The sequence below is a fragment of the Nerophis ophidion genome, linkage group LG15 (genome assembly GCF_033978795.1).
Source record: "Nerophis ophidion isolate RoL-2023_Sa linkage group LG15, RoL_Noph_v1.0, whole genome shotgun sequence".
Classification (NCBI taxonomy): Eukaryota; Metazoa; Chordata; class Actinopteri; order Syngnathiformes; family Syngnathidae; genus Nerophis; species Nerophis ophidion.
In genome coordinates, this window is record NC_084625.1 from 49,597,305 (window position 1) to 49,609,804 (window position 12,500).

General features: G+C 34.4%; 1 protein-coding gene across 5 annotated transcripts in view; it reads right to left on the reverse strand.

Annotated features, from left to right (window-relative positions):
* The window catches only part of LOC133569755 (retinal-specific phospholipid-transporting ATPase ABCA4-like), a 170,282-nt gene that overhangs the window by 83,029 nt on the left and 74,753 nt on the right, over positions 1-12,500 (reverse strand). For all 5 annotated transcript variants that reach the window (XR_009809877.1, XM_061922331.1, XM_061922332.1 and 2 more), the window contains 2 exons: positions 11,343-11,519; positions 4,403-4,625 (listed from right to left, as the gene is read on the reverse strand). Coding sequence is in view for 4 of the 5 variants with exons in the window: in XM_061922331.1 (XP_061778315.1) it covers positions 4,403-4,625; positions 11,343-11,519 (400 nt within the window). In the remaining variant the exon portion in view is untranslated. The remainder of the gene's footprint in view (positions 1-4,402; positions 4,626-11,342; positions 11,520-12,500) is intronic.

The following is a 12,500-nucleotide window of genomic DNA, read 5'->3' on the forward strand; positions in this document are numbered from 1 at the left end:
ATTTATTTGCTTTATTTTTTTGACTTTTTTTATTTGAATACATTATTAAAGTAAAACATGTATTTACTTGAATTAATTGTAATTTAAGTTGTTTTTTTTTAACTTAAATTATTATTGAAGTAATCTTTTCCTTTACTTAAAATATCCATCATGTAAGTTAATGCTTTATTTAATTATGTATTTGTTTTATTTATTTGACTTTATTTACTTGAATACATTATAATTAAAGTAAACGATTTATTTACTTAAATTAATGATCATTTAAGTTGGTTTTTTTTTTACTTAAATTATTATTGAAGGAAACTTTTCATTTACTTAAAATATCCATCATTTAAGTTAATGCTTTATTTAATTATGTGCTTTATTTATTTGACTTTATTTACTTGAATACATTATAATTAAAGTAAACAATTTATTTACTTAAGTTAATGAGCAGTTAAGATGTTTTTTTACTTAAATTATTTTTGAATTAAACTTTTTATTTACTTAATATATCCATTATTTAAGTTAATGCTTTATTTAATTATTTATTTGCTTTATTTACTTGAATACATTATAATTAAAGTTAATTTATTTACTTAAATTAATGATCAGTTATGTTGTTGTTTTACTTAAATTATTATTGAAGTAAACTTTTCATTTATTTAAAATATCCATCATTTAAGTTCATGCTTAATTTATTAATTTGCTTTATTTATTTGACTTTATTTACTTGAATAAATTACAATTAAAGTAAACGATTCATTTACGTAAATTAATTATAATTTAAGTTGTTATTTTTAACTTAAATTATTATTAAAGTAAACTTTTCATTTACTTAAAATATCCATCATTTAAGGTAATGCTTTAATGATTTATTTGACTTTAATTACTTGAATACGTTATAACTAAAGTAAACGATTTATTTATTGAAATTACTTATAAGTTAATTTTATTTATTTTTTTACTTCAGTTATTATTGAAGTAAACTTTTCATTTACTTAAAACATCCATAATTTAAGTTAATGCTTTATTTAATGATTTATTTGCTTTATAGGCGCCAGCGCCCCCAAAAGGGAATAAGCGGTAGAAATGGATGGATACTTGCTTCATTTATTTGACTAAAACACAAAAATGCCATTCAGGTAGTGACTAGTATTGGCCACCAGAGGTCACCAGAGCCCATTTATATAAAAATGACTGTCCCAGACAAAAAATGCCATTCATGTAGTTACTAGTATTGGCCACTAGAGGTCACCAGAGCCCATTGAGTAATTCGAGGCTTGGCTGACTGAGATACACTAAATTGCCAAAAGTATTTGGCCACCTGCCTTGACTCACATATGAACTTAAAGTGCAATCCCATTCCTAACCCATAGGGGTCAATATAATGTGGGTCCACCTTTTGCAGCTATTACAGCTTCAACTCTTCTGGGAAGGCTGTCCACAAGGTTGCGGAGTGTGTTTATAGGAATTTTCCACCATTCTTCCCAAAGCGCATTGGTGATGTCATTGGTGTTGGTGGAGAAGGCCTGGCTCTCAGTCTCCGTTCTAATTCATCCCAAAGGTGTTCTACCGGCTTCAGGTCAGGACTCTGTGCAGGCCAGTCAAGTTCATCCACACCTAACCTTGTTCCCACAAGGTTGGGAGCATGGAATTGTCCAAAATGTTTTGGTATCCTCAAAGTTCCTTTCACTGGAACTAAGGGGCCAAAGCCCGACTCCTGAAAAACATCCCCACACCATAATTCCTCCTCCACCAAATTTCACACTCGGCACAATGCAGACTGAAATTGCAGCGTGGTCCTGGCAACCCCCAAACCAGACTGGTCCATCAGATTGCCAGATGGAAAAGCATGATTCATCACTCCAGGAAAAAGCGTCTCTACGGCTCTAAAGTCCAGTAGGGACGTGCTTTGCATTGGACTTGGTGATGTATGGCTTAGATGCAGCTGCTCGGCCATGGAAACCCATTCCATGACGCTCTCTGCGTACTGTACGTGGGCTAATTTGAAGGTTACGTGAAGTTCGGAGCTCTGTAGCAACTGACTGTGCAGAAAGTATTTGCACTATGCGCTTCAGACCCCTCTCTGTCAGTTTACGTGGCCTACCACTTGGTGGCTGAGTTGCTGTTGTTCCCAAACTCTTGAATTTTCTTATAATAAAGCCAACTTTGGAAATTTTACGACTGGATTTGTTGCACAGGTGGCATCCTATGACAGGTCCATGATTGAAATCACTGCATCCCACGCTTTGCATTGGACTTGGTGATGTATGGCTTGGATGCAGCTGTTCGGCCATGGAAACCCATTCCATGACGCTCTCTGCGTACTGTACGTGGGCTAATTGGAAGGTCACATGACGTTTGGAGGTCTGTAGCAACTGACTGTGCAGAAAGTCTTTGCACTATGTGCTTCAGCATCTGCTGACCCCTCTCTGTCAGTTTACGTGGCCTGCCACTTGGTGGCTGAGTTGCTGTTGTTCCCAAACTCTTCAGTTTTCTCATAATAAAGCCGACTTTGGAAATTTCACGACTGGATTTGTTGCATAGGTGGCATCCTATGACAGTTCCATGCTGGAAATCACTGTGGCGACGTGTTTAGCATTGGACTTGGTGACGTATGGCTTAGATGCAGCTGCTCAGCCATGGAAACCCATTCTATGGCACTCTCTACGTACTGTGCGTGGGCTAATTTGAAGGTTACGTGAAGTTCGGAGCTCTGTAGGAACTGACTGTGCAGAAAGTCTTTGCACTATGCGCTTCAGAACCCTCTCTGTCACTTTACGTGGTCTACCACTTGGTGCCTGAGTTGCTGTTGTTCCCAAACCCTTCAAATTTCTTATAATAAAGCCGACTTTGGAAATTTCACGACTGGATTTGTTGCACAGGTGGCATCCTATGACAATTCCACGCTTGAAATCACTGTGGCGACCTGCTTTGCATTGGACTTGGTGATGTATGGCTTAGATTCAGCTGCCCGGCCATGGAAACCCATTCTATGGCACTCTCTGCGTACTGTACGTGGGCTAATTTGAAGGTTACGTGAAGTTCGGAGCTCTGTAGGAACTGACTGTGCAGAAAGTCTTTGCACTATGCGCTTCAGAACCCTCTCTGTCACTTTACGTGGTCTACCACTTGGTGGCTGAGTTGCTGTTGTTCCCAAACTCTTCAATTTCATCATAATAAAGCCGATTTGGAAATTTCACGACTGGATTTGTTGCACAGGTGACGTCCTATGACAGTTCCATGATTGAAATCACTGTGGCGACCTGCTTTGCATTGGACTCGGTGACGTATGGCTTAGATGCAGCTGCTCAGCCATGGAAACCCATTCCATGGCACTCTCTGCGTACTGTGCGTGGGCTAATTAGAAGGTCACGTGAAGTTCGGAGCTCTGTAGCAACTGACTGTGCAGAAAGTCTTTGCACTATGCGCTTCAGAACCCTCTCTGTCAGTTTACGTGTCCTACCACTTGGTGGCTGAGTTGCTGTTGTTCCCAAACTCTTCAATTTCATCATAATAAAGCCGATTTGGAAATTTCACGACTGGATTTGTTGCACAGGTGACGTCCTATGACAGTTCCATGATTGAAATCACTGTGGCGACCTGCTTTGCATTGGACTCGGTGACGTATGGCTTAGATGCAGCTGCTCAGCCATGGAAACCCATTCCATGGCACTCTCTGCGTACTGTGCGTGGGCTAATTAGAAGGTCACGTGAAGTTCGGAGCTCTGTAGGAACTCACTGTGCAGAAAGTCTTTGCACTATGCGCTTCAGAACCCTCTCTGTCAGTTTACGTGGCCTACCACTTGGTGGCTGAGTTGCTGTTGTTCCCAAACTCTTGAATTTTCTTATAATAAAGCCGACTTTGGAAATTTCACGACTGGATTTGTTGCACAGGTGGCGTCCTATGATCAATCCACGCTTGAAATCACTGTGGCGACCTGCTTTGCATTGGACTCGGATATGTATGGGTTAGATGCAGCTGCTCGGCCATGGAAACCCATTCAATGAAGCTCTCTGCGTACTGTGCGTGGGCTAATTGGGATGCCACGTGAAGTTTGAAGCTCTGTAGCAACTGACTGTGCAGAAAGTATTTGAACTATGCAATGAAACCCTCTCTGTCAGTTTACGTGGCCTACCACTTGGTGGCTGAGTTGCTGTTGTTCCCAAAATCTTCCATGTTCTTATAATAAAGTTGCTCTTACTACTACATAATGAATGGAACCTCAAAGAAAACATGCTCAAGCGAACAAAAGTACTAAGGCATGTTACTTTGCACCTGTTTTTGCAGGTGTTAATCATTGACCGATGATGTCATGGAATCCACTGCTGTCGCGTTAATTATTTCCAGTCGACTCAAAGCTTGTTAAGGCCACGCGGGCAACGATGACTCATCGTTTGTCGCGGGAAGCGGACTCACCGTGATGACGGCCGTCAGCAGAGCCGTGCTGGTGCCCATCACGAGGAAGCTGTCGATGAACCAGGTGGACCAGATGACGCCGTTGGAGACCCCCATCACCTTGAGGGTCTCCTTCAGACGCAGCTCCTTCTCCAGGACGATGCTCTTCACCACCATGGACACGGAGTAGACCCAGGCCAGGACCATGAAGACCGGAAAGCAGCGGTTGAGAGTGAGCATGAAGCTGGGGAAGTGAAGATTGATATTATATTCTTGAGACATCAACAAGGAAAAGTAGCTTCCATATGAGGAGGTGTGAACAAGTTAGGACATAAATCATGCTCCCGATACGGAAAACCATTGCATCTAATAGAGAATGTCTCATTTGCTCCCTGGTGGTGGTCCCAAAAATGAGGGTTTTTTCAAGTTGACTGTTTGACGGTCAACATATGAAATAACAAGTGTGTGTAAAAAATTGAAGTGCTCCCCCTCTGGCCAGCATATGTAATAATTTGTGTGTAAGAAAGTGAAATGCACCTATTTTTGTCCAAAATGTATTTAAAAAAATAAATATGTCTATAGAGACATACTGTAATAACTTAAAATAATGAAGTTTAAACATCAATTATAAACAAAAAATTTAACAACAAATGTTTGTTTTTTTCCCACAATGTGTCGACTTTTTTCTTATAAAATTGGGGAAAATTTGTCATATTCTTTCTGTTTCTATAAAACTGCAATATTTTCTCGTCAAATTACTACTTTAATATGTAAAATTAGTACTTTATAATGCTGAATGGTGACATTGTCTTATAAAATTCGGACTTTTATCACAATATCGCCAATTTTTTTGTTGTTCTTGTAAAATACTGACATTTGAGTAAAATCATTAATTTTGTCATAAATTTTCCAAGTAAAATTCCAATTATTGTTGTAATATTGCCAACATTTAAAGTTTTCTTGTAAAATTCTGACTTATGTCAAGTAAAATTACAACTTTTTTCATAAAATGTTAACCTTTTTTTGTAAAATTGCGACTGTTAAGTAAAATTCCAACTTTTATTATAATATTGCACAAATGTTCAGTTTTTCTTGTAAAATTTTGACTTGCGTTGAGTAAAATTACGACTTTTGTGCTGAAAACAAAGTTTCGTTGTACTTGTGCAACGACAATAAAGACCTATCCTATCTTTTTGTTATCGTACCGCAAAAATTCTCGTTTTTTTCTTGTGAAATTGTGTGTGTGTTCTTGTATTTCTACCCTTCTTGAGACATCAACAAGGAAAAGTAGCTTCCATATGAGGTGTGAACAAGTTAGGACATAAATCATGGTCTCGATACGGAAAACCATTGCATCTAATAGAGAATGTCTCATTTGCCCCCTGGTGGTGAAATCTATCAAAATGAGGGTGTTCCCAAAAATGAGGGATTTTTCAAGTTGACTGTGTGACTGACGGTCAACATATGAAATAACAAGTGTGTGGAAAAATTGAAGTGCTCCCCCTCTGGCCAGCATATGTAATAATTTGTGTGTAAGAAAGTGAAATGCGTCTCTTTTTGTCCAAAATTTAATAAAAATAAAATAAATATGTCTATAGAGACATACTTTATTAACTTAAAATAATGAAGTTTAAACATCAATTACAAATGAAAAATTTAACACTAAATGTTTTTCTTTTTCTTACAATGTGTCGACTTTTTTCTTATAAAATTGGGAAAAAATCCTCATATTCTTTCTGTTTCTATAAAACTGCAATATTTTCTCGTTAAATTACTACTTTTATATGTAAAATTAGTACTTTATAATGCTGAATGGTGACATTTGTCATATAAAATTCTGACTTTTATCACAATATTGCCAATTTTTTTGTTGTTGTTCTTGTAAAATACTGACAGTTGAGTAAAATCAATAATTTTGTCATACATTTTCCAAGTAAAATTCCAATTTTTGTTGTAATATTGCCAACATTTAAAGTTTTCTTATAAAATTGTGACTTTTGTCAAGTCAAATTACAACTTTTTTCATAAAATGTTAAGCTTTTCTTGTAAAATTGCGACTGTTAAGTAAAATTCCAACTTTTATTATAATATTGCACAAATGTTCAGTTTTTCTTGTAAAATTTTGACTTGCATTGAGTAAAATTACGACTTTCGTGCTGAAAACAAAGTTTTGTTGTACTTGTGCAATGACAATAAAGACCTATCCTATCTTTTTGTTGTAGTACCGCAAAAATTCTCGGTTTTTCTTGTGAAATTGTGTGTGTTCTTGTATTTCTACCCTTCTTGAGACATCCACAAGGAAAAGTAGCTTCCATATGAGGAGGTGTGAACAAGCTAGGACATAAATCATGCTCCCGATACGGAAAAACATTGCATCTAATAGAGAATGTCGCATTTGCCCCCTGGTGGTGAAATCTATCAAAATGAGGGTGGTCCCAAAAATGAGGGATTTTTCAAGTTGACTTTGTGACTGACGGTCAACATATGAAATAACAAGTGTGTGTAAAAAATTGAAGTGCTCCCCCTCTGGCCAGCATATGTAATAATTTGTGTGTAAGAAAGTGAAATGCGTCTCTTTTTGTCCAAAATTTAATAAAAATAAAATAAATATGTCTATAGAGACATACTGTATTAACTTAAAATAATGAAGTTTAAACATCAATTACAAATGAAAAATTTAACACTAAATGTTTTTCTTTTTCTTACAATGTGTCGACTTTTTTCTTATAAAATTGGGAAAAAATCCTCATATTCTTTCTGTTTCTATAAAACTGCAATATTTTCTCGTTAAATTACTACTTTTATATGTAAAATTAGTACTTTATAATGCTGAATGGTGACATTTGTCATATAAAATTCTGACTTTTATCACAATATCGCCAATTTTTTTGTTGTTTTTCTTGTAAAATACTGACATTTGAGTAAAATCAATAATTTTATCATACATTTTCCAAGTAAAATTCCAATTATTGTTGTAATATTGCCAACATTTAAAGTTTTCTTATAAAATTGTGACTTTTGTCAAGTAAAATTACAACTTTTTTCATAAAATGTTAAGCTTTTCTTGTAAAATTGCGACTGTCAAGTAAAATTACAACTTTTATCATAACATTGCACAAATGTTCAGTTTTTCTTGTAAAATTTTGACTTGCGTTGAGTAAAATTACGACTTTTGTGCTGAAAACAAAGTTTTGTTGTACTCGTGCAACGACAATAAAGACCTATCCTATCTTTTTGTTATCGTACCGCAAAAATTCTCGGTTTTTTCTTGTGAAATTGTGTGTGTGTTCTTGTATTTCTACCCTTCTTGAGACAACAACAAGGAAAAGTAGCTTCCATATGAGGAGGTGTGAACAAGTTAGGACATAAATCATGGTCCCGATACGGAAAAAAATTGCATCTAATAAAGAATGTCTCATTTGCTCCCTGGTGGTGAAATCTATCAAAATGAGGGTGGTCCCAAAAATGAGGGATTTTTCAAGTTGACTGTGTGACTGACGGTCAACATATGAAATAACAAGTGTGTGTAAAAATTGAAGTGCTCCCCCTCTGGCCAGCATATGTAATAATTTGTGTTGAAGAAAGTGAAATGCGCCTATTTTTGTCCAAAATGTATTAAAAAAATAAATAAATGTCTATAGAGACATACTGTAATAACTTAAAATAATGAAGTTTCAACATCAATTACAAACGAAAAATTTAACAACAAATGTTTTTCTTTTTCTCACAACATGTCGACTTTTTCTTATAAAATTGGGAAAAAATTCTCATATTCTTTCTGTTTCTATAAAACTGCAATATTTTCTCGTTCAATTATTACTTTTATATGTAAAATTAGTACTTTATAATGCTGAATGGTGACATTTGTCATATAAAATTCTGACTTTTATCACAATATTGCCAATTTTTTTGTTGTTGTTGTTCTTGTAAAATACTGACATTTGAGTAAAATCAATAATTTTGTCATAAGTTTTCCAGGTAAAATTCCAATTATTGTTGTGATATTGCCAACATTTAAAGTTTTCTTGTAAAATTGTGACTTTTGTCAAGTCAAATTACAACTTTTTTCATAAAATGTTAAGCTTTTCTTGTAAAATTGCGACTGTTAAGTAAAATTCCAACTTTTATTATAATATTGCACAAATGTTCAGTTTTTCTTGTAAAATTTTGACTTGCGTTGAGTAAAATTACGACTTTCGTGCTGAAAACAAAGTTTTGTTGTACTTGTGCAATGACAATAAAGACCTATCCTATCTTTTTGTTGTAGTACCGCAAAAATTCTCGGTTTTTCTTGTGAAATTGTGTGTGTGTTCTTGTATTTCTACCCTTCTTGAGACATCAACAAGGAAAAGTAGCTTCCATATGAGGAGGTGTGAACAAGCTAGGACATAAATCATGCTCCCGATACGGAAAAACATTGCATCTAATAGAGAATGTCTCATTTGCCCCCTGGTGGTGAAATCTATCAAAATGAGGGATTTTTCAAATTGACTGTTTACTGACTGTCAACATATGAAATAACAAGTGTGTGTAAAAATTGAAGTGCTCCCCCTCTGGCCAGCATATGTAATAATTTGTGTGCAAGAAAGTGAAATGCGCCTATTTTTGTCCAAAATGTATTTGAAAAATAAAAAATAAATAAATGTCTATAGAGACATACTGTAATAACTTAAAATAATGAAGTTTAAACATCAATTACAAACGAAAAATTTAACAATAAATGTTTTTCTTTTTCTCACAATGTGTCGACTTTTTTCTTATAAAATTGAGAAAAAATTCTCATTCTTTCTGTTTCTATAAAACTGCAATATTTTCTCGTTAAATTACTACTTTTATATGTAAAATTAGTACTTTATAATGCTGAATGGTGACATTTGTCTTATAAAATTCTGACTTTTATCACAATATCGCCAATTTTTTTGTTGTTGTTCTTGTAAAATACTGACATTTGAGTAAAATCAATAATTTTGTCATAAATTTTCGAAGTAAAATTCCAATTATTGTCGTAATATTGCCAACATTTAAAGTTTTCTTGTAAAATTGTGACTTTTGTCAAGTCAAATTACAACTTTTTTCATAAAATGTTAAGCTTTTCTTGTAAAATTGCGACTGTTAAGTAAAATTCCAACTTTTATTATAATATTGCACAAATGTTCAGTTTTTCTTGTAAAATTTTGACTTGCATTGAGTAAAATTACGATTTTCGTGCTGAAAACAAAGTTTTGTTGTACTTGTGCAATGACAATAAAGACCTATCCTATCTTTTTGTTGTAGTACCGCAAAAATTCTCGGTTTTTCTTGTGAAATTGTGTGTGTGTTCTTGTATTTCTACCCTTCTTGAGACATCAACAAGGAAAAGTAGCTTCCATATGAGGAGGTGTGAACAAGCTAGGACATAAATCATGCTCCCGATACGGAAAAACATTGCATCTAATAGAGAATGTCTCATTTGCCCCCTGGTGGTGAAATCTATCAAAATGAGGGATTTTTCAAATTGACTGTTTACTGACTGTCAACATATGAAATAACAAGTGTGTGTAAAAATTGAAGTGCTCCCCCTCTGGCCAGCATATGTAATAATTTGTGTGTAAGAAAGTGAAATGCACCTATTTTTGTCCAAAATTTATTTAAAAAAATAAATATGTCTATAGAGACATACTGTAATAACTTAAAATAATGAAGTTTCAACATCAATTACAAACGAAAAATTTAACAACAAATGTTTTTCTTTTTCTCACAATATGTCGACTTTTTTCTTATAAAATTGGGAAAAAATTCTCATATTCTTTCAGTTTGTATAAAACTGCAATATTTTCTCATGAAATTACTACTTTTATATGTAAAATTAGTACTTTATAATGCTGAATGGTGACATTTGTCATATAAAATTCTGACTTTTATCACAATATTGCCAAATTTTTGTTGTTGTTGTAAAATACTGACATTTGAGTAAAATCTATAATTTTGTCATAAATTTTCCGAGTAAAATTCCAATTTTTGTTGTAATATTGCCAACATTTAAAGTTTTCTTATAAAATTGTGACTTTTGTCAAGTAAAATTACGACTTTTTTCATAAAATGCTAAGCTTTTCTTGTAAAATTGCGACTGTTAGGTAAAATTCCAACTTTTATCATAATATTGCACAAATGTTCAGTTTTTCTTGTAAAATTTTGACTTGCGTTGAGTAAAATTACGACTTTTGTTATAGTATTCCAAAAATTCTCAGTTTTTCTTGTGAAATTGTGTGTGTGTGTGTTCTTGTATTTCTACCCTTCTTGAGACATCAACAAGGAACTCTTCCACATGAGGAGGTGTGAACAAGTTAGGACATAAATCATGCTCCCAATACGGAAAACCATTGTATCTAGTAGAAATCTATCAAAATGATTTTTCAAATTGACTGTGTCGGTTTTAAAAGTGCTCCCCCTCTGGTCAACATATGACATAACAAGTGTGTGTAAAAAATTTAAGTGCTCCTCCTCTGGCCAGCATATGTAATAATGTTTGTGTAAGAAAGTGAAATGCGCCTATTTTTGGGGAAAAAAAATAAAAATAAATACATAAATATGTATATAGAGACATACTGTAATAACTTGCATCAAAAAGTGACATCAGTGTGTAAAGGATATCACCACATGAGCTCAGGAACACTTCAGAAAACCACTGTCGGTAACAACAGTTGGTCACTACATCTGTAAGTGCAATTTAAAAGTCTAATATACAAAGCGAACGGCATTTATCAACAACACCCGGAAACGCCGCCGGCTTCACTGGGTGGGAGTTTATCTAAGATGGACTGATGCAAAGTAGAAAAATAAGTTTCTCAGTGTGAACATTAAGTATCTTGTCTTAGCAGTCTATTTAATTGAATATAAGTTGAAAAAGGATTTGTTGTATTCGGTTTTTATTTACCATTTACACAAGGTGCCGACTTCACTGGTTTTTGGGTGTTGTACTTACAGGTCATCCACATAACAAGGGTAAGGGATCTGTTGCAGGTAAACACCCAGCGGCCATTCCTTCCCAGTCTGAGTGCGGATGATCCCGTGTTCCAGGATATCCTGAAGGTAAGCAAAACCGCCCCAAACGTAGCGCAGGTCGTCCATGGGGTCGGCCCTAGGGCCTGGGTCCCAATACCTGATAGACGAATGCAGGATTACTCAAACAGTTTGTTAATATTGAATGAATGGGCATTGACGCAAGCTAATTGTTAGCATTCTAACATAAACATGTTAGCATTTTTAGCTACTTCGAAGGTATACATCACATTTACATATTTTGGTTATGGACCAAGTTAATTGTTAGCATGCTAACATTAGCATGTTAGCTTTTTATTTTAGCTACTTTTAAAAGGTATACACCTCACAGTAAAATATTTTGGTTCTTGACCCAAGCTAATTGTTAGCATGCTAACATTAACTTGTTAGCTTTTTAGCTACCTTGAAGGTATACACCTCAGTTATATATTTTGGTACTTGAAGCAAGCTAATTGCTAGTATGCTAATATTATAATGTTAGGTTTTTTAAGCTACTTTTAAAGGTATACGCCTCAAAGTTAAATATTTTGGTTCTTGATGCAAGCTTATTTTGTTAACATGCTAACATTAGCATGTTAGCTTATTTAGCTACTTTTTAGTGTATACACCTTACAGTTTTATATTTTGGTTCTTGACGCAAGCTAATTTTTAGCATTCTAACATTAACATGTTAGCATTTTTAGCTACCTTGAAGGTATACACCTCATCTAAATATTTTGGTTCTTGACGCAAGCTAATTTATAGCATGCTAACATTAACTTGTTAGCTTTTTAGCTACCTTGAAGGTATACAAAGCAAGGTAATTGCTAGCATGCTATTATTAACATGTTAGGTTTTTTAAGCTACTTTTAAAAGGTATACGCCTCAAAGTTAAATATTTTGGTTCTTGACATAAGCTAATTATTAGCATCTTACTATTATTTTAGCTACTTTGAAGGTGTACACGGCAGTTACATATGTTGGTTCTTGACAAAAGTCAATTGTTAGCATGCTAACATTAACATGTTAGCCTTTTTAGCTAATTTTAAAGGTATACAACTCACATTTACATATTTTTGTTCTTGACGCAAGCTTATTGTTA